At 46.5% G+C, this 25,179-nt stretch overlaps 1 protein-coding gene across 3 annotated transcripts in view; it reads left to right on the forward strand.

The window, feature by feature from the left end:
- The window catches only part of PRDM16 (PR/SET domain 16), a 150,216-nt gene that overhangs the window by 16,135 nt on the left and 108,902 nt on the right, over positions 1-25,179 (forward strand). For all 3 annotated transcript variants that reach the window (XM_027905031.1, XM_027905032.1, XM_027905033.1), the window contains exon 2: positions 20,805-20,855. In XM_027905031.1, coding sequence (XP_027760832.1) covers positions 20,805-20,855 — 51 coding nt within the window. The remainder of the gene's footprint in view (positions 1-20,804; positions 20,856-25,179) is intronic.

Below are 25,179 nucleotides of genomic sequence, written 5' to 3' on the forward strand. Positions count from 1 at the left end.
GGGGAGTGGAAGCTGGTGGTGGTCAGGGCACAGCACGGGCAGGGAGCAGGTCCTGTGCTCGTGGGGGAAACTTCTCCGTGTTCCCTTTACATGCACACACAGCAAACCCAGCAGCTTTCACTCTGGGAAAGTGAGACAGGGTTGGAGTGGGCAGAGCTCCTTCACAGGGCAGGGACAACTGTCCCCTCAAACCAACATTTAATGTTTTATGCAAAAGAGACCAGCCCTGAATAAGAGTCTGAGTGGGATTAGCACATGAACAGTCCATAGTCTGGCAGATATCGAATTTATCTGGGGCAGTAGAGAAAGGCAAAACAATTTGAATTGAGGGGGCTGGTGCTGCTTTGGGTGGATTCTCTCCCTCTGACTGAAATTTCTGAAACTGCAGCTTCGTTTCCAGGTCTCATCAACAGTGGGTTTTGTAAAGATTTCTGACTAGTAAGACTAATATTGATGCTTTTAACAGGAGTAATTCCAGGATGTACCGTAGAGCCTGTCTTTGCTGGTGTACCAAACGTGCTGTAAGTCACTGCCAGAGCAGCAGTGGTGCCTCCCTGCTCTTGATGCCTCACACAGGACAGTGTGAAGCTCTCGGGTGGTTTTTAAGCTGTCAGAGCCAGCAGCTTTGATCCTTCTCTGCAGAGGGCAGGCCCAACCAGACAGACCTAAAAGAGTCAGTGCAGCCTGGCCTTGGACACTTCCAGGGGTGGGGCAGCCCCAGCTTCTCTGTGCCAGGGCCTCCCCACCCTCACAGGGGAGAATTTCTTCCCAACATCCTATCTAAACCCACCCTCTCAGTTTTGAGCCGTTCCCCTTTGTCCTGTCACTCCAGGCTCTTGTAAAAAGTTTCTCTCCATCTTTCCTGTGGGCTCCTGCAGGTACTGGATCCTAGGGGATTGCAGCCATCTGTCACTGTTCTTCTCGCTGAGTTTTTCTATTATACCCTAAATATTTCTTAGTTTAATACAAGAAAAGAGAGCCTGGTGACTGTGGCTTCATTAAACCTGACCCACTCAGCAAGACAAGAAACAACTTCACTGGCTGATTAAGCTCACTGTGGCCTCTGCTTCTGGAGGGGGAAGGTGGGTTTGCTAAAAAAAAAAAAGCCAGTTGAGAGCCACACCAACCTTTCAGTCTTCCCCAAACATCTCTGGCTTTTCAGTGTTCAGTTTGAGAACAGTTTTAGGCTCCTGCAGGGAAGCTGCTGCTGCTGTTGCTGTGTATTTAGGTTTTGGAACTAAACCAACGGGGTGGAGACCAAGGAATGCGGGAAAGAACAGAGGAAGCAACAAAGCTCCTTCTACCGATGCTTTTGGGGCAAATGTTTGCATGGAGGAGGTTCTGTGGACGCAGAGGGCCTATTGACATGTGCAGGATGAACCCAGGGAGAGGTGTGTGATGCTCCCAAAGGTCTCTCCAGCTGCTCAGGATCCCTCCCGGTGGATGGGGTGACTTCCACCACTGGCTGTGCAGAGTCACTGGCATCGTTCTGGTCTTCCCTCTGTCATCTCCTCCTTCTGGTGCCCTCAGGTCCTTCAATTTCCCCTTCTCTCTCTATCAAATTCTGCCCATGTCCGCACCCTCATTAATCAATGTCAAGTCACAGAGTGTACAACAAGGGCTGTATTCTTCCACTGCCCCCTCAGCCCTCATACATCCCATTGTTCCAAAAAACTGATTCAGATGGCAAGAAAACAGCCGATGCAGCACATAAAAGAGATGAGACAGAAATGAAAAGAATCAAGGAGGGGGAAAAAAAAAAAGAGGAGGCATTTTTTTCCCCTGAAACACTCGAATAAATACTCGGCAATGATAATTTAAATTATTCATACATTTATGAAAACATCCATTGAAAAGTGAAGTGTATGATGCTCTTTGTCTACTTTACTTGTCTCTTGTTTGTGATTAACCTTTACTGTAACTTGGGCTGGCAGTGCCACGATCACAAAGACCAGACTTTTCCTTCCATGGGAAAAAATGTTTCATCGGATCCAAATGAAAAATTAAGTGGAGGTATTTAGTGCTGATGTGGCAATTTGGTGCAAAGCATTCACGATGCAGAATTATCCGTGTCTGTAGCCCAAACACTGCCTATTAAAAAAAAAAAAATACCAAAGAGACAAAGCCAGCTTTTAGCAGCGTGTTCCCGTGCAGTGTGGTTGGACATAGAGCCCACTTGCAGTCCCATGACGTCCCTCAGGAGCTGGAGAGCTCAGCACCACTCGGTGCATGGGGTTTGCTGCACTCAGATGAGGAGGATCTGTGTGTACAAACACAGCCTCAAAAATCAGGAATTCAAAAAACAACTCCACTGTTTTAATTACAGCCACCAAACTATGGTGTAGCATTAATAATTCCATCAGAAAATGTGAGGTATGTGAGACCTGACAGCCTGTGAAAGTCCAGATGAAATTTCTTTTGCCTCTTAGGTAGACCTTTTTTTTTTTTTTTTCTCAGTCAGTGCCTTAATTTAAAAAAAAAACTCAGTTTGTGGCAAGATGAGTAGTGGAATATTAAATGCCAGCTGTGATAAACAATCTGATATCAGAGATAGAAACGGTAATTTGAGAGGTTTTGGAAAACTCAGATCAGTGGGGACTGTGTTCCTTTGCTATATCTCTGCCATTCTTCTGGGGGTTTTTGCAGAAACCAAGAGAAATAGTCAAAGCAAAGCTTCTCTTATAACATTTGTGTCGTGCTTGTAATTCATCACATTTCTATCCAGCTTCCAAACCAGAAAGGTCTGGATAATGTCATATAATTTATAGATAATCATCCAAACATTTTTATTCTCAAGTGAACATATTTAGTCCTGCAAATATGCCTTTCTGCCTTTCCATAACTGGTTGATTACGTGGGAGGGGGAGGCATTGTCTGGCAGTCAAAGCCAAGGGATTTTCGGCAAAGCTCTGGTTACTCTTCTGTTGACTCTGCAGTTGACTCTGTGTGTGACCTTGGACATGTCACTTATCCTCTGAATGCTCCACTTCCTTCTGGAAAGGGCTAGAAGAGTTTGGAGTGCATGCAGAAAAGTGTGTCTGGAACTTAGGGAAGCATGAGGATGTCTCCCTGCCAGGAGGTGCAGTGGGGTCCTGGCAGCTGAGAGGAACAGTGGTGGGGTTTGTTCAGCTTCGTTGTGATGCTCGTTTTTGGGGGGATTGGCACACTTTCTCTCTGGCCTTTTTCAGTCTTCCACTTTTGTAATTTGTTTTCTTTTTTCTTTTTTTTTTTTAATTTTTCTCCCTGGACTTTTTGTAGGAGAGGAGTCTCAGAGAGGTTTTCTTTGCATTTATCTCATCTAGGATTTACTGGGTTTTGTTTTAATGCTGTCTCTGGATTTGTCCTTTGCTGAGGTGAAGCATTTGCCCTTGTTTCAGCAGAAAACATTTTTAGTAAATCCACTAATGGATAAATCTACCAGAAGAGGCTGTCAGACATAGGATAGAGTATTTATATAGAAAGTGTGGTGGAAAACTGTGTATTAAAAGAGGAAAGAAGCTGGAGCAAAAGTCCTAAATCAAAGTCCTGGCACTCCACTGTCTTGGTGTGTATTTCTTGCTAGGCTGTGATTCCTTCTTCTTGGAAATTATCCAGAATTTCCTGGCTCAGTGGTCTGGGATACTTTTCAATATACTGGATATATGGAGCAGTGGGCAGACTTCAAACAGGTCTGAGATTTCTTGGGGGTTTGGAGAGACATCCAAAATAGTGGTTCCCTTCCTCAGCTGATTTGCATAAATCCTCTTTCGCTGCTTCCAAGCCTTTCTGGAGTTCCTGAGCACAGAGGCACCAGATCCCTCCTCCCTCCCTCCCATTCACACACAAACCAGATTGTGTTTGGGATCTGTCAGCTGGAGGCAGAGCCCAGAGGAAGGAATCTCTGCTCCTGCCTTAGTGAATGAGCGAAGCCACGGCCGTGCAGAGGCAAAGTGACACCACGTGGCACTGGGAGCTGTGCAAGGATCATCTCCTGCACATCCACACCCAGAGAACACCCCCCAGCTTCTCAGCTCGAGGTTTAGATGCCAGTGGTGCACTTGGGTTGTGTTTTCCCAAGCACAAAAGTCGTGCTGTTGTTTGGTTGTCCATGCCCGTGGTGTGCAGGTAACCACTGCACAGCTCTTCCCTGCTGGGCTTTCTAGACCAGAGAATTAAATATGTATATATATATATATCTGATATATATAGAATTAAGATACTTACAGTGTGTTTTAGGAACACTTGCAGTCCAACCCACTCCCTCCACGACCCTTGCAGGGCAGGGTCGGTCCCGCTCAGCCCTCGCGGTGCCCCCTCCCGCAGCCCCCAGCACACTTTGCCCATAGAAGGTTTGGAGATGCCTTGTTGTGCAGCACTGCCGCCTCCCACCCTCCCAGCCACCACTCCTGGGCTCTGGGAAGGTAGCCAAATGCCACTGAGGACACTGGAGCAATAAATCATCCTCCTTCCAACATCTGCAGGCCCCAAAGGCGAGCCCCTTGCCGATGATGATCTCGCCTCCCACCCCCTGCTTTTTATCCTGTCCCTCGCTGACAAAACACCTATTGTCACAGCCTGAGTGAAGAAGAGTCCTTTTTCCCTCACAAAGGCCCTCTGAAGCCAAGTTGTGAGCTGCCAGGGAAGATGCCGATGGCTCGGCGGGGAGTCTATATCTCACTCTTTTTCTCTGTAGTTCATACTTTTTCTCTCTCACGGGGGTCACCCAAAGCCTTTCACTGCGGCTTCATATTCACATAAAGACATCAAGAAAAAGAAAAACCACACCAGAAAGAATTATTAGGCATGGCTGTCAAATGCTTTATGGGGGGGTGGGGGGTGCAGGGGGGAAGAACAGTAACTCTTTATGTGCTGGCATTGTTACAGGAGCTAATGTACCACTGCCCGAGCGCCGTGCAGGAAGGCATTACATGCCTCAGGAATTACTGGGACATTTGGCTAAAATATTGGATTTCAGCAAAAGGGCATTTGTTTTCATTTCTAGTTCTTTGCAGGTTTTTCTGGGTTCTAGGAGGCTCTTTCCCGACCCCGCTTTCTTGAAGAACTTCTTTTGGAGGCGAAGAACCTTTCCTGGCTGTTCTTTGCGTGCCACGGGAGCCGCAGGGGGTTTTAGGAGCCGATAGATCGAACTGTCCCCGGCACGTTTTGGCACGGGAAAGTTTCAAAACCCCAGGCACTGTCACCACCAAACCCTGCCCAAAGTGTTTCCTCAGGAAATGGGCAAAGCTGAATAAGTGCAAAGGAGCTGCAGGAAGGGAAGGGAAGGGAAGGGAAGAGCCTCCCTGCCCTCTCCTTAGGGCAGAGACCTGCCCCGGGGGTTCCACTCAGCGTATCCCCATCCACGGATTCAGAATCACGGAATTGCCCATTTGTGGCAGATTTATGCTGGAAGGAGTTGCTGGATCTGCTGCCCATCTCTCTGCACCGGCTCCGAGGGAACTTTGGGAGCTGTGAGCTGAAGGCTTCCCAAACAAATCGCCTGCCCGAGGTTCATCCAGATGCCACGTCGGCCGGGGATGGGTTTAACCCTTTGAAGCTGTGTCCCGTTTCTGTGCTTGCTCAGAAGTGGGTGAGCTGTGCTGGGCACAGCTTTAAGAAGATCCTGCTGCCCTGGAGAGGAAGATAAATTAAAAACTTCATTTAATCCTTTGGAAGGCTGAGACTGTAAAGTTAACAGTCGAGCAAGCTATTAAAATTTACAGTGCAAGGCATCAAAACAGAAGGAAAGTGCACATGGATAAAGTTTAAAGCATCCTTATAAAAAGCCGGAAACCTAACACTGCATTCCTACAAATTATTCCCTTAGCAAACATTTTTATTTCCAATTAGTAAAAGAAAAATTGCTAATTTGCTGCAGTTGGACAGGCCTGACGTCTCAATCTGCAAAGTGTCAGTGCTGTGAAAGGAAATGTTTCACACTGTGCTGGAGAGAGAGAGCGGCTCTAAAGAGGGTCAGGGCATCGGGCCCAGAAACCAGATTGACTGGCCATAGTGCTAAATTACTCACACAAGACAGACATTGTCTGCAGTGCCAGCTCCAGAGTACTCACTTTCTCATTCTTTCCCTTTTTTAGTTGGTGCTTGTGGAGGAGGTGAGGGGGTGGCAGGGACGGCAGGAGGGGGCACGGAAGAGGAAAGGGAGGAGGGCTGAGCTCAGCAGCAGGGAAGGGCCTGGTCTCATCCTCTGCTTCTCTCTGAACACCCAGAGCCCAGTGGCTGTGGTGGGGTGAACCCCCCCAGTCCATCTGCAATCATCACTTGATACAACCAGCTCAGGTTGAACCAGTCCATCAGGGGACTGAGGTTAACGTTGGACAGGAGTTAAAGAATCCCACAATGGTTTGGGTTGGAGGGACCTTAAAGCCCATCCAGTTCCACCCTCTGCCATGGGTAGGGATACCTTTTACTAGCTCAGGGTGCTGGATTAACAGACAGGCTGGTATTTGAATTTAAGTAATTATTATAATAATTTTATTAATCAGGTCTTAAAAATACCCCACAAAGACAAGGATCAAACTCACAATAACCACTTCTTTATAAACTGCGATCTTATTATCTGCCTGTGGAAAAGTTTCTGATACTTTTAGTTCCTTTTGCTCTAATTCTGTGTGTTGTGAGGACTGATGGGCTGAGGATGGAGCAGAAGGTGGGAGGTGCCTGAGCTTCAGACACTTTTCCATTCCTTGAGATGGGCAGCGTGTGGCAGCACTCGGATGGGGAACAGGGATGAACTTCCTTGGCTTCTTAATGAGCACTTGCAAGTAGCATTTTGTTTTGCTGGTTCCTCTCGAGGAGCAAATTCAGGGTGCTGGACAGAGATCCTTCTCCATCCTGTCTCCAAGGAGTCAGCACAGGGCAAGTACTGATTTCTTTGTGCCGAAAACCTTACATGTGGACACGATTCCACAGAATGTGCTGGAGGAGACTGATGCTGTTGGTTTTGCTGGGAGGAGGCTCTTGCCCCTTGGCATAACAACCCCCCGGCCCCCTTCCCAACTAGACAGGTCCTGGCTTTCTTTCTGCTGATAATCCCGCCAGGACCTTTGTTTTCTGATAAAAGTGGATTCCACTGGAGAAACCTAAACACATTAGAGACTCCATTACATCCTCTGCATCCTTCTTAAAACCTGCCCTGTGCTTCCTGAGCGTTAAACAGAGCAGATGCCTGCTGGGTTCCTCTGTGGCACAGCCCAGCCGTCCCGGTTATTGCTGATAGCTGGGCAGCTGCCCTGATAAGGCAGTGACATTTCCAATGTGTCCCTATTAAAAAAGGGGAAAAGGACCTCGCCTTCAGTCAGATAACCCCAAAGCATGAATGGGGTGGTTTATTCTGTCGGGAGGGAAGATGCTGTTCCGAAGAGTCAGCTTGTGGCTTCTCGGTTCCTGTGAACCTCAGCAGGCAGTGATTTATGGAGTAAATATGAAGGAAGGGAGAGGGGAAAAATGAGTTTATTTTGGGCTCCAGGTTTGGATGTTGCACGGTGGAAGGCCAAATATGTGTTTCCTTTCTGAGCTGGGCTTTTCACGGGGCTCCTGCCAGCACAGGGAGCTCCGGCCCTTTCTGCCCAGCACATCCCAGAGTGAGTTCCCTTGGAGGAGGCACATCTGAGCCCTCAGCACAGGAAGGAAAGCAAAGGAGAGAGCGATTCAAACTGCTGGGATGATTTAGGAAGTTTTTGTTGGGGCTGGGTGGAAGGCTCTGTGAGCTGTGGTACTTGAGTGAGTAAATAACTGCAGCAGCCTCCAGCTCACTTTTCTTTGCCTGGTGCTGGGACAGAACTTTGCCTTGTACATTTTGAAAAATAATTTTAGGAAGAAACTTGGATGGGAAGCAGCAGTAAATATTTTTTTTTTTTTTTTTGATCATTTTGCTGCTGTCCAAAGAATGCAGAGTGGAGAGTGGAGGGCTGAGCTCCTCGGGCTGCTGGGGCAGCGCTGTGACCTCGTGTGCGTGGTGCATCAGTGAGGGCAGTGCTGGTGGGCTGAAGGGAGGGGACCCACGGTTCAGAGGCTGTTCAGGGGGAAGGAATTTGGTTGTTCCTCAGATCAGTGAAACAAACCCCAGCAAGTCACCCTGAGTCACTTGGTCAGTTTTTGTTTGATTGCTGGGCAGTGAAAAGGGAGCTCAGGCAGGGGCTGAGGGCGATGTGGGCGTGCAGACACGGCCACACAGCCCCTGCCAGGAGCCAGGCAGGGCGGCAGAAGGATCCTGAACACCCTGTTCCTCCCGTGTCCCTGTCCATGGCCCCTTTTTCTGGGTTCTGGAGGGCTGGGAGCTGCCCAGGCACTTTCCATATGCAAACACCCTCACCCCGAGCCGCTGCTCCCCCACAACGGGCACGTTCTGCCAGCCAGTCCCTGGTGCCACAACCTCCACCACAGAGGGGCACTTGGGATTTGTTTCCTGCATCTGGAAGCCCGGGATGTGGTCCGAGGAGGGAAGTCGGTGCCTTCCATCCTATGGGGTTTCCTGCTGGGTTTTTTTGGTCATCTTGTTTTTCCCCTCCAGGGGTTCAGTGTCATCCTTCAAACCAAAACCAGCCATTCATGTTCTGCACAAATCGTTGCCATAATTACAGCTGTGTGTGGCCACACAGGGCTCCTTTGGAAACCAGATGTCCCATTTTCTAACCTCTGCTGCAGGGGTAGTGGCTGGCCACAGACACTGTACACTACATATATTTATCTTTTTATGGAAATAGCCTGGATGTCCAGAAACACCAAAGCAAATTGCCTTTGATCTGTAGTTTTTAGAAGAATTTGTCCCAATTCCCTGTTGCTTGTGGTCTTTCTCACACTGTTTTTTTCTCCTTGAGCTTCCCAGTTCACTAAACCAGCACTGGCTGCCCTGATGTGTGGCTGGTTGTTGTGGGGATCCACATATCCAGTGCTGGAAAACATGTTCCAGCGTGGGGAATCTTGTCTGAAGCCTCATCTTTGGCAGCCAGTGCAGGTGCTGTGCTGTTCCTGGGAGGAGCCCTGCCCTGATCTGCTCTGATGGCTCATCCTGACCCAATCTGCAGCCCTTCTGCTTTCCCTGTTTTGCCCAGTTTGTTGTTTGCTCCGTTCCAGCAGAGGGGACAGTGACACTCCTGCGAGATAAGCCAGGCTTCAAAGTCTGAGCTGATGGGTGTGCAGCCCTGAGCTGACTGGGGCCAAAGGTGTTGGCACCTGAGGAGGGCTGGCAGCCTTGTTGTTAAGATTAGGTGGTAAGGAGCTTTGAAACACCATTTCTGATTCCTGGAGACTGGGTGTCTGTGTGGAAACCTGGGACAGAGATCCTTCTCTGCTCCTGTGCTCGCTGTTCGGTCGCTTGTTTAGCAGGGTCTTCCAGGCAGACTCATCTTCCTATTTTATGTGTCAGCTGGGCTTTGGTCCTAGTGCTTCTGATAATGAATGGTGGAGAACTTGGTCAGGCATCGTGTCACCTGGGGAACTTCAGCCACGAGTTACCTACCATGGAGCTTCCCTGGGATTTGGGAACGTCAGATGAGGGGAATAAGAGAGAAAATCCGAGTGTCTCCAAGTCAGTGGCTTATCAGTGGCTTATGGAATTTTCTGCCCATGGTGGGGTTTCTTACTGAGATTCTCTCAGTCTACCTGCTTGAAGAGAAGCTTTACACATGTTTTGGAGCAGCACATTAAGGGAATTAATGATTTTCTCATGCTGATTTCTGTCGATTCCCAAAACATGTTGCCCTTGCTGAGACTGTGCCTGGGTTTGAGCCAAATTCGCTTTTTGGAACAGACTGGAAGAAACTGTCCTGTGCTTTGGAGAGTGAGCAGCAGTGGAAGGTGGCCCTGGGTTGTCCAGCCACATCAGGCATTTCTTCCAGGAAATCATCAGATAAAGGTCACCGGCTGTCCCCGTAGCCAGTTAACAAAAGCCTCGTTTGTGAAGCAGCTGCTGATTATCATTGGGGAGCAAATGTCTTTGAATTTTATAGCTCCTGTTATCTGCAACTAATAAAAACACAATGCAGTGACGAGCCGAAGGTCATCTCATCTCTGTTGAGGCAGGCAGTGCTCAGCAAAGCTCAGGGTTAGGCACAGGTTTTGTCCAATACAGTCTGGAGATGAAAGTTTTTGAATGAGGGATGTAAATCAAGGGCATAGCCTGTCCTTCCACACTTGGAAGTTTTCCTTTTCTGTTTTCCCATATTGCTTCCTACAGTCCAGAAGATACCAGAAAACAATGTATTTCCAACTGGATCCGGTGCCATTTCAGCTCTCCAAGCACTGGGATGGTTGTGAGCCACTTGTGAAAACCCAGATTTAATATAAAATCTATTGAAACAGCCCAAACACTGACCCACCTTGCAGGGAAGCCGTTGTGCCAAGTGCAACGTAAAGAGACAGCAATAAATCACCCTGCTCTGCACCTCAAATAGATAATCAATTTAATTGAAAGCATCAATAATCATAGTTTGACATTTATTACCCTGTGGATGTTTTATCTTTTAGGCAGGGGACAGCGGGGCAATGATGGATGCCAGTTCTGCCATGGAACACAATTATGTGGAGCAAGGAAAGGGGTTTTATATTCTGGGAAAAAAAAAAAAAAGAAAAGAAAAGAAAAGCAGTCCAATTCATAATTGAACCAGATTGCGGGAAATCTGTGGGAAATAAATGCACATAACTCACAAGCCTGTAACCCAAATTCTGGTGTTATGGCTGGTGAGATAATGTTGCAAATACTGGTTTGTGTGTTCTTTTTTAAGTGACTTAGAGCAGAAAATCTGCAGGGCCAGATCTCCCTCTCCAGAGTAGCAGCTCTTTCGTTTGTTTGTTTGTTTGGGGTTTTTTTTTACAAAAACCCAAAGTAAGGCTGGATTGTTCCTCCCTTGGCTGTATTTTTTGGTTTGTGCATCCTCGAAGGGGAAAAGTGGTGCAGATGTTCCACAGGCTGTGTGGACAGAGAGTCTGAGGGACAGGAATGTTCTCTCGTGCTGATTTCCCGGGAGAGGAGGGACGTTCCTGCTCACCTGCAGAGCTGTTTCCATGCAGGATCCCTGCAGGATCACATCCAGGGTAGTGCCTGAATAAAATATCGCCCTGGCTGTGTCTGCTGGGGCAGGAAAGCCCCTGAGAGTGGGACTGAGCCATTCCCACTGTGCTGACGTCCAGGAAGGTTTTCAGGACTGTGAAAACCCCAAACCTGGGACACAGAGAGCTGTGGAATAAATTACTCCAAAGCCCTGAGTTGTCTCTGTTGGTTTGAATCACGTGCTAATCATGCATCAGGTATTTCACCTTTTTACTGTTGTTCTGAGGACTCTTGTTTAAAGAGCTTGGACTCACGGAGCAGGGCATTAAACCCTCAGTCCTTTCACCAGCTGGTAGAGCCTGCACAGGTTGTAAAGTTCTCTTTACACTTTCTCAGTCCCCAGAGGTTCAGGGTGTTGAGGAAGACAAGAACCAAGTTTATGAGAATGTTCAAGTGCTGTTATGTTATTCCCACAAAAGCAGCAGCTTCCTTGATGGCACACTGAGATTATTTGGTGAGTCAGGGTCTCTTAACTCTGCTCACATCAGTGATTATTTACTTTGGGCTGGCAGTTACAAAAATGCTTTACTTCATTAAACCCTCTTCAGTGGCTTAAACACATTTCATTTCCAGCAGCTGGTACATTATGGACATTTCTTTGTCTGTGATCTATTGGTGGTGGTTCTGAAGATGTAAACAGAAGTGCTATTTGGCAAGATGGTGTGTGGAGCCATCTTGTAACCTCAATGTTCCTTTTGGCACAAGATTAAAAACTCCTTGTAATCAATGCTCGGGGCTGGATCTCCCAAGATTTTCCTCAGAACTTTCCTTGGAGTGCTGAGTAACAATAAGGGCTGTGTGTGCTCTTCAAAACCTTTCATGGAAAAAGATCCTTTTCTTTTTTTTTTCTTTCTTTTTTTTTTTTTTCTGGTGCTGAAGAAGCTCCAAATGTAGAACCCAGTTTAATTCTACTAGCAAATAAGTGGGGTTACTAAGGATAGCATATGGAATTTTTTAGCCTATGGAATTGTTTAAAAAAAAAAAATCTCTTGGCCATTTTGGCTTCCTTCAGGACAATCTTCTGCAGAGATTCCAGAGCTGGCTTGTCCAGGGCCAGAATTCATCTCCAGTACAGTGTGTGATAGAGAGGAATGTTGAGCTGCATCTGGGAACAGCTGAGGGAGGTTCAGCTGGGGTTGGTCTTTCTCTGATGCTGTTTTGGAAGAAGAAAACAGCAGGTTTGAGTTTCTGAGATGGATGTGTCCCATCCTGTGGTGCAGAAGCTCATCTGGCTGGAATACACTGCCTGGAACGGGGTGGGAGAGGTGCCTGGGACATCTGTGACATCTGCAGAACTTCATCTCCAGAGTTCCCAAGAGCCTCGGGGCATCCTTGCACTTCTAATCAAGAGGTTTCAGTCTTCTCTCTGAGGAATTACTTTGAGAGGCTTTGGAGGGATTCTTGAGGTTCCATCCTTTCTAGGACCTTACTAGAGAGGGTATTACAAGAACAATACCAGTAATAGCAGAACTATGTAAATATTGTCAAACACCAGCGAGGATAAAAGCTCGCTCTCTCTTGAACTCTTTTTGCTGCTTTTGTTTTAGGAAGGTTTGGAAATGGGACCAAACCACACTGTAAGCACGAGTGTGATGTCCCAGGAACAGTTCTGTGTATCTGAGAAGTGAAAACTGCTTGTTTCCTTCCCAGCTCACCACACACAGCACAGGACATGTTACACTGTCATAGATTGCTGCTGAGAATGATCCATATTTATTGTTTAGACCAATGCTCCAAAGATGAACCATTACCTTAGGTTAATTTTTTTTTTTTAGCTTGTGGCTGTAACTCTCTGATTTGTCTGTTCTTAGATGTAGCTGCTTTATGACTGCAAAGTGCAGCTGTAGGCACTCAGCTTCCCTCCAAAGCTCTGGAGCCCCACCCAGCCCTGTCACATCATGGCCTTGGACACCCTAAACACAAATTCCTACCTGTGGAAGACATCAGCTGCACAAGAAAAAAAAAAACCAAAAACTTATTTCCGTTTGGGCTCCCTGAATTCCTGTCTCCAGAAAATGCCTTGAAATTGCCACCCACTCTGTGTCTGTCTGATTAAATAAAATATTGATCTTTTCCAAACACAATATTATCATTCCAAGCATAATATTATCCAGTTAGGTCTGAGATTGTTTCTACAGCTCTTAAAAGGGAGCTCACCTGGCACCCCTATCAATTCAGATAAATAGCTCTATGTGCCTTTTAAATAAAAAGCTGATTGTGCCAATGTCTGAAGTTGGGCCACAGAATAATTCCCTATTAACTTTTCTTTCTAGGGAGTATCATTTGCTTAATATCACTTCCCAACAAAGGGAGACAAAGTGCCCTTTTCTGTCCCTCTGTTGCTCCTTCCTTGCACAGTGTTCCTGCAGGGAGTTCCTCTCCAGGTTACCTTTGCAGCTCAGGGTAAGTCCTTGCTCTGACTTTGAGAGGACAAGAGGCAGAGGGTGGCACAGCAGAAGCTGTTCCTTGAGGTTAACACAGAAAAGAACCCCCCCAGTGCAGAGAATTCCCGTCCTGTTCAGAGCCCATCCAAGGCTCCTCAGATCTTCAGTTTCTCAAACGCTTATTTTGCTAAATTAAATGAGAATTAAGTGATGCAAACTCCCTTCAAGCCCCCTGTGATGGGCTCCCGTGCTGGCTGCACTGGCCACCATCTTCTTTTCCTTCCAGGACAGATTATCCCTGCAGAGGAGCCCTGAATCTCCAGATCCTGCCCCCCAGACGTGGGCCTGGAGCGTCTCCTGGGCAGCCTCGTGTTTCTCTTTCCGTCCTGGGGCTTTAATGGGCCATTTTTCTTGCTGCTCCACGCTGGCTGCCGATGACCCTGTCGTGTTAAAGTGACAGTTGGGCTGTCCTGCTGATGGGTATCAAGCTGACATATGCCATCCCTGCTGTGGGAGTGGCGGGCAGGGATGCATTCCCAGACAGCCCCACCTCCCCTGCACGGCCCCGGCTCTCGGGGAGCTGTTTGGGGAGCAGCAAAGCCAAGCTGCGAAATGAGGCTGCATTTCCCTCTGCAGGCTTTGGAGGCCGGGGGAATGTTGCCCTTCAAGTGTGATTAATGATCCAAATCTCCAGTCCCAGCACAGCTATTTCACGTGGTGCACGACTGGGGTTACATCCAGGGCTCTTACTGGGATGGAACTGGGACGGAACTGGGACCAGCTCTGAACAGAACTGTGGTTTACTGAGCTGGGGCTTGGCAAATTCTGTGTGTGAGTTCAGTGAGCTGCAGGTTGGCTTTTATGTTTGTGCTTGTGACTGGGCATGAGGGGGACTGAAACACTCTGAGAATGAGGTCTTGGAGGTCTTTTCCAGAATGATTCTGTGAAATGATTCTGGGATGAGCAGCACATGAACCCCACCCAGAGGGAGGCATCAGTGACTGGTGGTCGAATCGTGAATGATTCCAGGGACTAGAGGGCGTCTTTGCTGAATCCACTCCAGCACTTCCTCCCTTGGAGGGTGTTTTCTGAGACACCCTGGTCATGCCAGGTATGATTGGACACCGAGGTCTGAGTGCATTGTGTTGCCTTATATAGATTTATGTGTCACTGCATGTCCTGGGTGGAAAGGCAGTAATTTAATATGAGGTATGAGCTCCTCAGCCAGAGCCCAGAGGTCCCCATCCGTCAGCCCACGTGCGTGTCAGCGCTGCCATTACGAGATGATGAACAGTCTCTCTTTATTTACTTATGATTATTACTGATCATCCTAACAAACAGCTTATCAATAGATGAAGTACAGAGGAAGTTCGTTTATACCACTCTGTCAATATCAAGGTCATTTTTATAACTAAAAAGGGTCGAGAGCAGAAGATGGATGGATTGTATACGCCTGGATTTAACCATCCAATCCATTTACATCACCACAAACAGCCGAGCTTTATCTGTTAACCAAAACATTACACTTCACTCCTCAAGATGATTTTTGCTCAGATAATAAATAGCTCTGGCTACATTAAGTGATTGTGTGATGTGGTTCTGTGACAGAGAGAATTTAGAGCTGATGACCCTAAACTTCCATTCTGCTGCAATTTTCCCTGTGGCTGGAGGGAAGATGGGGCTGGTTTGCAGTTCAGGAGCACTTTGTGTCCAAGGATCTCGTGCTTGATTCAGCAGAACAGTCTGCCAGGCGTGTTCCAGGTCTGAGGATGAACAAGCTGAGTAAATCAGATACAATTCAATGCTTGCAAATTCTGTTTTAATCCTCAGACTTTATACACTGCCAGACACAGAAAGAGAAATGTCTCATCTTTCCAGAGTTCAGTTTTAAAATGGAATTTCCCTGCAGGAAAAGGGACCAGTGGCATCAGAGGAAAGGGAAATGATCCCCAGCTCGGCTCCAGGGATGCAGGGACTGAGGGAAATACATTTTCTTTTAGCCAAACTGCCAAACTATCAAGTGAGTTTCTCGTGCTCATTAACACTGGACTTTAAGAACTCGATAAGAATGCAATATAAAATCAAAGAGCCCCTGAAGACTGCGAGATTATGTTTAATGCTCTCCTATCACCAGGCCCTGAGTGCTTGGCAAGAGAAACGGTGACATTTCCTAATCAGTCCCCTCTCGTATTTGTCTTGGCTGAAAGTCTCAAGTCCTCAGCTCATTGAAGTCCCTGCAAATGCTCTCCATTAGATCCTGTTTGACTTCCTGGTGGTTCCAGTTAACTCGATCCCAATGTCACAGAGCAGTTATGTCTTGACAAATTGGTGATACAGAAGTTGTGATACCGTGGATGTAAATCACATGTTTATTTTCTTTCCTGGAGTCTTTGTTCTTAAACAGGTTTTTTATTCTTAAACACTAATTTTTCTTACCATTATCTACCCCTGATGTTTCCCTGCACCTTTCTGGGTGGGCAGAAGTTTGCTCTGTGGGGTACAAACATGTTATTTCATACCAAAGGATGGCTTAGGATGTTCCTTTCATCTGAACCCCTGTCCTGAGTCACTGTAAACTGTGCTTTGTTGTCCTGAAGTGGGCAAGCAGAAAGGATTCCTGTGTAAAGCCATGCAGGACATCAGACCTGAGCAGGTGCAGAGGTGTTCCCTGCAGAGGATTGCAGGAAATTTTGGGCTGTGGATCTCTGCTAATTTTGCACATTTTTCCTGCAGTGCTGTGCCACCTTTTTGTTCCGACTTCCAGCTGAAAAATAAATGGTTATAAAATGGTGTGTGGAGAGCAGGCCACAGCTTTGAGGCTGTTGCTGGTCCACAAACCACAGCTTGGCTGCTCTACAGTGTTCCCAATTGTGCTGGGGTTGCCCTTAGCAGTGAATACTTGGTTTATTCTTTATACTCTTTTCAGCTCGTGGCTTGTTTCTTGCCAGTCAGGGCAGTGCTGTTCATCCTCCTTCCCTCACCAGCCAGGAAAGAAAATTCTTCCTCTCAGAGAAGAGCTTTTTCCTCCCTTTCCTCTTAATTCCAGGCACATTCACTTGAAATTCCCAAGGCAGGAGATTGAAAATTTCCTTGAGTTAATAGGGTTCACCAATTTACTAACTATAGAAAACGTAAAATGCTGATTAATTTTTTGGCCAGAAAGTTCTATAAAATCCCTGTATTTTAATGATATGGCCAAAGGAACAAATTTTCAGTGCTGAAATGGTTTCCTGTGGGTTCCTTGTCCCTCTGGTTTTCCTATGGATGCACATCAATGCTGTGATGTGGCTGTGTGGGTTGTTGGCCGCTGTGTTTGAAAATATATATGTATTTATAGAGAGCCTGGAAAAGAGAAGCTTTGGGATGACCTGACTGAGGCCTTCCAGTACCTGAAGGGAGCTGAGGAGAAAGATGGAGAGAGACTATTTACAAGGGCCTGGAGGGACAGGACAAGGGGGAATGGCTTCCCACTGCCAGAGGGCAGGGTTAGATGGGATACTGGGAAGGAATCCTTCCCTGGGAGGGTGGGCAGGCCCTGGCACAGGTTGCCCAGAGAAGCTGTGGCTGCCCCAGCCCTGGAAGTGTCCAAGGCCAGGTTGGACAGGGCTTGGAGCAACCTGGGCTGGTGGAAGGTGTCCCTGCCCATGGCAGGGGGTTGGGACAAGATCTCTGAGGTCCCTTCCCACCCAAACCATTCTGTGATTCCACGATAATTTATTTGAAGTTATAAAGAGTCTGTGTGTGTGTCAGAGCCAAGCCCTCACGTCCCAGCAGCCAATTGTCATTCAGAATAATTTCTGCCACCAGTCCCCCCCATCCCAGCCCTGTCTCTGCTGGAACCATGGCATGGGGTGTGTCCTGGGCACGGTCATTGCCACGGACACCCTGGAGCTGCAGCCCAGCTTTGGGACAGTGCAGGTGGCACAGCTCATGTTCCAGAGCTGGAAGGGACATCCCCATAGTGCTGACCTGGGCAGGGTGGCTTGGCAAGGGTGAATGGCAAGGGCAAGTGCCCAGGCACTGGCTGAAACCCTGAAGTGCTCGTTCAGCTTTGTCTTACTGACATCACTGGTGTTGTACTGAGCTCTTACTAGAAAATAACATGATAATGAAGACCAAGCTATTGGAAAAAGTGCTGTTACCTGCCTACTGACTTCTGTGCAATTACTGGGCATTCTCTTCTCTTTCCAACTCAGAGCAGAAGTGTAAAAACCTCTTTAAAATCAAGATTCTCAGAGATGCAGCAGGGGCTGGTTCCACTCTGTCATCTTCCTTGCCGTCAGGGTTTGCTGAATGCGTCAGACCATGCCTATTGAAGTTTTGGTGGGTTTTTTTTTCTGAAATGACAGTTTATCTGAGCTCAGGGAATGAATGGATAACGTTACTATTTACATAAGCTCATTGTGATCTGTCTCAGTAATGTAATCAAATTAGGGTTAACTGCAGCTGCAGAATGCCAGCTTGTAAACTGTTTTTCAAAAAGAATCACATGGTGTTACTTGACATGTTTAGTATACATTCAGGGGGCTTTGCAAAAATTATAGCACATCCCTAACTGATGTAAGTGAGTCAGGATTCTGCTGCCACCAGTTCCCTGAATCCAGGAAGGGGCAGGCGGTGAAATCCATCGCCGGGGCAGATCCACCTCCAGCCCAGCCCCACAGCACAGGCTTCTCTGACGTGGCTGCTGCTGACATGTTGTCTTTCCTTTGGCTAAAATCAACATATCAGTTGATAGAAAAAGCATATGGTGTCAATTCTGAGTACATTTAGGAACATCTGTGTTAAGTGCAGAAGTGCAGCCCACAGGACACGGCCAGCACTATATTTAGTCTCACGGCATTCGCACAAGATGAAGTCCAGCCTGAGCTAAAATTACCCAAGAGTAGATTTTCAAAGTATCTTTTGTTATTCTTATTAATAAACATCACATCTGGCACTTGCTTTCCCTCGTTCTCCCCTTCCCCTGTAACGAGGAGGTGCCATGTCCACCCCAGCGTTGCATCATCCCATGGACAGGGATCTGCTGGGGTGTGCCAGGGCACCTGGTGTGACTCCTGAGCCACTGCCCCACCAGACAGGTGTTGTCAGGCACTGTTTACTCCCCACTGGGAAGGCAGAAGAAGAATTCTGAGGTCTCCTCCACCACCCAGGAAGGTTTCTGGAGGCTCTGGCAGCTGTTGGGCAGCAGCAGGTTTGGGGTCGTGGCCTCTGCCCCTACGCACACACAGACACCCCAGCAACACCAGCACCACCTCAGTGCAAACTGCCAGCCTGCTCTGCTGGGTGGGGAGATGGGACATTTGGGACATTCAGGCTGTGGCCATGTCCCAGTCTGGGGCAGAGCTCAGTCCCACACTGCTGCATCCTGGACATCTTTTTATAAATCAGGTGTAAAGAAAGGACAGCAAATATAATCTAAACTCAGTTCTTAGTCTCCCACTACTGCTAAAGCGCTTTCTCACACACAGAATGATGGAATCCTTAAGGTTGGAAAAGACCTTTAGTACCCAGTCCAGCACAACCACCGTGTTCACCAATAAATGTCCATGTTCTGAGGGTCTGAGTGTGGAAAGGGTTCCATTGAAGCTGAAATTCTTCATGAAATCAGGGTTTGTTTCCCCAGAAGTTCTGTAATAGAGGAAAAGTGAAACATAATTCACCCTGTCAAAAATCAGCCACTTTCCAGTATTCCAAATGAGCAGCAAGATCAGCACCACTGAGGGTTTTCTGCAGAATTACCATTTTGGAATAGGTATGAAATAATTTTTACAGAAATTGTGTTCTCTTAGAATTTTGAAATTTGGGATCTGCTATGAATTGAAAGGAAAAGAAAGAAAATAAATACACTTAGAGGACCAGAACTTGCCCCTTGAGCGCAGCTCTGTCCAAACCAACAAAAGGAAGCTTGTGTTGGCATCCAGATCCCGACTCAGGAATTCCTGACTCTTAAGCCTGTTTATACAGGACTCCACCACAGCCCAATTTGCACTTCATTTGAGTTTTCTTTCCCCTCGACGTTTATGGTCACGTTGAAGGGGTGGATTAAACATCTGAACGCACAGATGTAACCAATTGTTATTTAAAGGGGTTTAGCAGATAATAACCGCAGTTAAGTGTCTTCATTTGGAGGCAGCAGTGTCCCACCGAGGCTTTCCAGTCATTTGGCATTTGTATTTCAGCTCTGGAAGCTTTGTGGCCTAATTCTCCCCAGGGTTTGGGGTTGTGGGTTCCTGGTGAGAGCAGGGAGCGCTCTCGGGAGCATCAGCATCCCCTGGCTCCTGGCAGGGAGGTGACACTCCCGGCTGGACAGTACAGATATGTCACTCCAGTAGTGCCTGGCCAGTTGTCAGTGTGTGGATGTGCACAGGGACAGGAACACACGTGTTTTCATGGCTCTGGGATTCGCCTCTGGATCCTGTTTGCTCTCAGCTACTTCTGAAACCGCAGTTTCAGTGTCTGTCAGGGCTGGTGTAGAGCACAGAATGGTTTAGGGTTCTTCCCTTCCTTTTCCCCTTCCCTTCCCTTGCTCCTTTCCCTTTCCTTGTTCTGTTGAGCCTCAGCTGTCCCAGATGCCCAGTGAGCTGCTCAAACGCTCGGCTGCTCGATCAGGTCCCTTCCCAGTGTGTTTACCCTGATGGGGTATCCAGGGTGATAGAAAGTTTAGGTACTTGACCTCCCCCAAAGCCTGCTGACCTGGATCTAATCTGAGGTGGAGCACAGCAGCGATTTAATGACTTGTTCCCCCACACCTCTGCTGGAGGGGGAATTAAGGAGCTCCCTGTGCAGCTGCCGGGGGGGCCAGAGCATCCCGTGGGCTGTTCCCTGCTCCGGGACTCTATTCCAGAGACCCCTGGGCCCCCATTCCCTCCGTGCCCACGTCCCACACACCTGCCAAATGTAAGGGAATTATTTGGAGAAGCTACAGAAAACCTTAAAATATTGATCCTGATGGGTCCCTTCCAGTTCTGACTCCGTGATTCTCTAATAGTTCTCGTATCAGCCCTCCATCCAGCTCCCCAAATAACTGGGTTACTCTTTTGCAGTTGAGAGTTTGGGCCATTATTTTTTATAAAATAGTATTAATAATTTACTGTTGTGGTTATTGTTGTTGTTTTGTTGTTGCTGTTATTGCATTATTATTGAGAACATATTGTTATTGATAATTTAAATATCTGTTCTATTGATACATAACTATTGTATTGCTATATATATAGCATTTATATATATTGATAATAAATAAAATTGGTAATGTTATTATTATCTTCATCATTGTATAATCATCATCATCACAACAACAGCAATCATCCTTATTATCTTGTAACATTCTTAGTTGTGCCTCAACTCACTTTTGTTTCTCTTCTGTTTTTCCTTAGCAAATACTGACTGATCCCGAGGTGACCTCCCAAGAGGGCAGCATAAAAAAGGTAGGATGTGGCTCAATCTTGCATGAGTTGTTTTATTCCCTGGCTCTGAAATAGGCCTGGACCTTTTTTCTCCCCTTTGTCCCAAGGTGTGTCTGTCGCAATAACGTCGTAAAAGTTTTCCAGTATTTGCTGTTGCTGTTTTGGATTAAGTGTTGTGGTTCTACTGGCATATTCTGCTGTCTTTTTGTGATTCCAGTAATTATGAAAGAGAAAATAATAGTTTGAGGTGTTCCTTGACTCTGCTACAGTATAAACAGCTGCTGGTCCAAATCGAAAAACCTCATTTACTTCTTTTCCAGTAAAAGAAAATGTTGGTCCTTTGTTAAAAGTGCTAAATTTTTGGAGGTCACTTCACCGTGTAAATGTGGGTTATGTGAAGTCCAAGGGAAAAGCAACAGATATGTGAGAGGGTAAAATTTAACTCATGTGATGTATTACTGGTGCTTTTCATCACATTCTGGTGCTTAAACTCTAACACTGACCAGAGAAAATGTGTTCCCCAGTCAGCCCAGCTGTATAAATGTCTTCACTGTAGCTCTGAGGCAGCCTCAGCGTGACATATTTCAGTAGCCAGGCTACTATTCTGGTTGGGGTTATTCTCAGAAGCACTAAAATGAGATTATTCTTTTTTTCCCCCGTGTCTATCTGTTGGTTAATGACTTCACTAATTAAAGTGTTACGAGTTATGTTTGCTTAGAGCCTCTTGAACGCTGGATCTGGTGTGTCCTCATTTAAATGAGGAGTTGTTTGTGATTCTTTTCATGTGCAGTTGTCTTGTGAAGGACATTCACAGTCCTGTTTGTAAAGTTTTTGGAAGTGGGGGAATATTTGAGATTGGAAGTTGCTGCAGCTGTTGCTGATGGAGCGTCGGTGCCACTTCTTGACTCTGGAAGCTGAAAGCAAACTCTTGTTTCTCTCTGCCAAACAAAGTGAAATGTAATACTTGTCAGGCTCCGAAGTTGGGTTGGGAAAAGGTATTCAGATGCATGTCCAGTGTGGACTGTTCTATTCTTACCATGTAAAGAAAAAAAAAACCAAACAAAAAGCAGGTTTTATTTTCGCCAGCCGGGCTCCCAATAGGGAACATCCTCTGACCACGCAGTGACCTCACCAGGGACCTGTCGCAATAGTGCTGAACTTTTTACCTTGGGCATCTCCATAACTCATGGGGTGTCTGTCTCTGCCTCTGTGGGATCCTTTTGTCTGGACAGACGTGGTGACAAGGTGGCAGGTTCTTATTATGGAACGCACTTCTCACGAGGATGGAGTGAATGCTCAGCTGGTTCTCATGCAGCCTTTAATTCCAGTATCAAAATGAATTCCCCATCCCCACCTCCAGAATCTGCCCTAAATAGAGCAGGAGTTGTGTGAAATGGGGTAGAAGGAAACACGAGACTGGCACCTTTATATGTTCAATCCTTGGGTTTGCATTTAAACTTCATTCCTTTTATTTCAAGGGAGATTGCTGCAAAAACTACAGGGCTTTGTAAAACGCCATGTCCCCAAATATTTTCCTGTACTGCAGGTATAAAACTGGACAATGACGATATTTGACAAGGGGGGAAGGACTGGCCTTCCACTTGTGTCTTTTGAATGCATTGTGGAGAAGCACCAGTGGGTTTATGAGGTGATAAATTTATTGAAGGATGGGCAGTAGGGTTTTACAGCTGGGGTAAAGGAGGTCAGAGCAGTAAGGTAAAGAGTTCAAGTCTAAACTTTATGGCTTGTGAAAAGACTACTGTGAGACAGCTTTTCACTCAGAAGAAAATGAAAAATAAAGAATGAGAAATCATTCTGGGCATTTTTTGTAGTGTCTTAAAATTGTTTGGGAGTAGCACTCTGGCATTTGGCTCCGGGGGTACAAAACCCTCCTGGGAGCAGATTCCCTTTCCCAGCCTCTCTAAATCATTCAGTTGTCATATCCCTGAAGACACAATAGTTGAGATTTGACTGCAATTTACTCCTGTTCCTTCAGAGATAAGTTGGTGGCGAGAAGGTGACTGAAGACAAATGTAACTGTAGTGGGTGGCCTGATTTAAACTGGAGCAGAGGAAATTGGAGCTGGAGAGACCATCCTTTCAGCGGCTCCTTTGGCTGCTGCATCACAGGTTCAGAATTGGGCACTAACAAGGACTAGAAAGAGAAACAAAAATCTGGAATGCAGAGAAAAAAAAAATCTGTAAAACCCGGAAAAGGCAGGGAAGGGAAGGGGATGGCAGCGAGAGGTGTGGGAAGATGTGCAGGAAGGAATCTCTGCTTAAAAACTGATGCAGAATTATCTCTGCTGTTGAGCTGCTGGGGGAAAAAGAAAATCTCTTTTACATAACTATTCATGAACTGAAAGGCAGTGAGAAGTCTGAAGATGTGGCATAGCAGAGATTGTTAGATGGCTCATTTTCGGCTTGGAACAAAATCAAATAAGTATTTTCCCACTGTATCTGGTATTTTTCAGTTTGTATTCCTGTTATTTCTGCTGGGACCACTAACACCACAAAGCTGATTTCTTTGTTAGTGGTCGTCTGACAGGAATTAAGATTTCAATATTATGAAAGGACCCGGATCCAGGTTCATTTTCTGTGTCTGTGCTGTGCCCCCGACAAGTTCTCTCCCTGTGTCATCTTTGCCTGCTGATATTTAGTTTAACTTGGACAAATACACACGAGCTCCTCATCCTGATAGTTTAAATAATCAATTGTGAAACCAATACAAAATTAGGAAATTCACTAATTTCATTGACCTGAACGCAGCCACGCCGAGCTGTGCAGGAAGCACGAGTTAGACCTGGGGGTGTATTGTCCCCTGGTCCCAAATGCCTTTTTCCCCAACCCATGTCCCTGCAGTCTGTTTATTTTGCTTAGAGAGCTGCTCCTGTGTTCCCTCCCTCTGAATTTTCGAAGCTTCTCCACTGCATTTAATAAACTGAAACAACAGCTTGTTGTCATTGTTTTCATCATCACCATCACTGTCATTCTGGTTTTAAGTTTGAGCTGAAAGATTTCGACTTCCTCTGGCAGGAAGCAAGGCCAGTGCCCCTTCCACATCCCATCTTTTGCAGCAGGAGTATTTCTGTCTCCTCCAAGAGTCACTTTGGCTGATGGTTCGAGAAGGCTGTGGAAGGAGCTGTGTGTGTGCTCAGAGCTCCCAGCCAGGCTCCTCTGGACAGGCTGTTTTTCTGACCGTGGTGACAAGGGACCTCAGGGACTTCTCTCTTCAGTAGACTCTCTATTTAGTTTCTGTTTACTTAGAGGGAATAGCCTGAGGGGCTACTGGAGAGAAAACATCTGTGGGAGATAATCTATAGAGTTATCTATCTATCACTCTTGTCGACCCTGTCTCCCTTGAGAGCAAGCTGAGAGACTTGTAATAAAAAGGCATTGCTGAAGAGGCTTTAGGGACAAATAAAGAGACATGTTAAGGGCCAGCTGAAAAAGGATAGAAGACATTATTAAAGCTCAATAGCCATCTTATCAAAATCCAATAGGATAGGCATTTGGCAAAAGGCTTTAAATTTATTCTTTGACTTTCTGGAGAGCTTGAATTTATCCATTAACAAGAATGTGCTGCACAGGGAGTGGGAGATGCTATCGGCTTCAAAAGGGTTGGATTCAATCTGGTATTGTGCAAAACACAACAAAAACCGAAGACAAAACCAATTTTCCCCCCTACTTGGGCTGGCTTCATTCCTACATCGCAAAATGCTGGAAGCTGGGAGTAGAGGGCTGATGAGGCTGTAAAGTAAAAGTAATTTATGCAGCACATTTATTCCGGACTCACAAATCACACGGATCCTTTTAAAAACAAAGTTACTGTTAGAAAACTGGGCGGGATGAGAAATTTTGGCCTCTTGGAAAGCACCAAGTAGTAAACAAAAAAAAAAAACAACTCAGGTACGTGGAAAGCTTTTAGTCCTAAAACAAAAGTAAAAGCCGGCGACTGTTCTGCTGCTGCAGATGCGAGGCGGGATGGGGGCCATAAATCTCCCCGGGTTTCTTATTATATCCAAAACGCTACAGGTCACAGGAACCATCTGATACTTCAGGAACACATTGTTCGCGCGAGATGATTGATTGATAATTATGATAATTTGCCAAATGATTATTTGGGTATTATGAGCGCGGTTTGCCCCGCCGGATCGCTGTGAAGACATTTTCTATATCACGGGCCGTCAGAAATGGCCCCTGGCAAGGAGGGATGTGGAAAGGTCTGGCCGGGCTCTCCCGGCGGGATCTGTAGGACTGATGAATGATGACCCAGAGGAGTAAGAAATCAGACTTCAATAAGCAGTCAGGAAGGTAGTTAGGGAAGAGCAAGGGAACTGTTAACT

This window comes from Empidonax traillii, unplaced genomic scaffold (genome assembly GCF_003031625.1).
Source record: "Empidonax traillii isolate 1590-97213 ecotype Southwest subspecies unplaced genomic scaffold, ASM303162v1 scaffold1111:size180776, whole genome shotgun sequence".
In the NCBI taxonomy this organism is placed as follows: domain Eukaryota; kingdom Metazoa; phylum Chordata; class Aves; order Passeriformes; family Tyrannidae; genus Empidonax; species Empidonax traillii.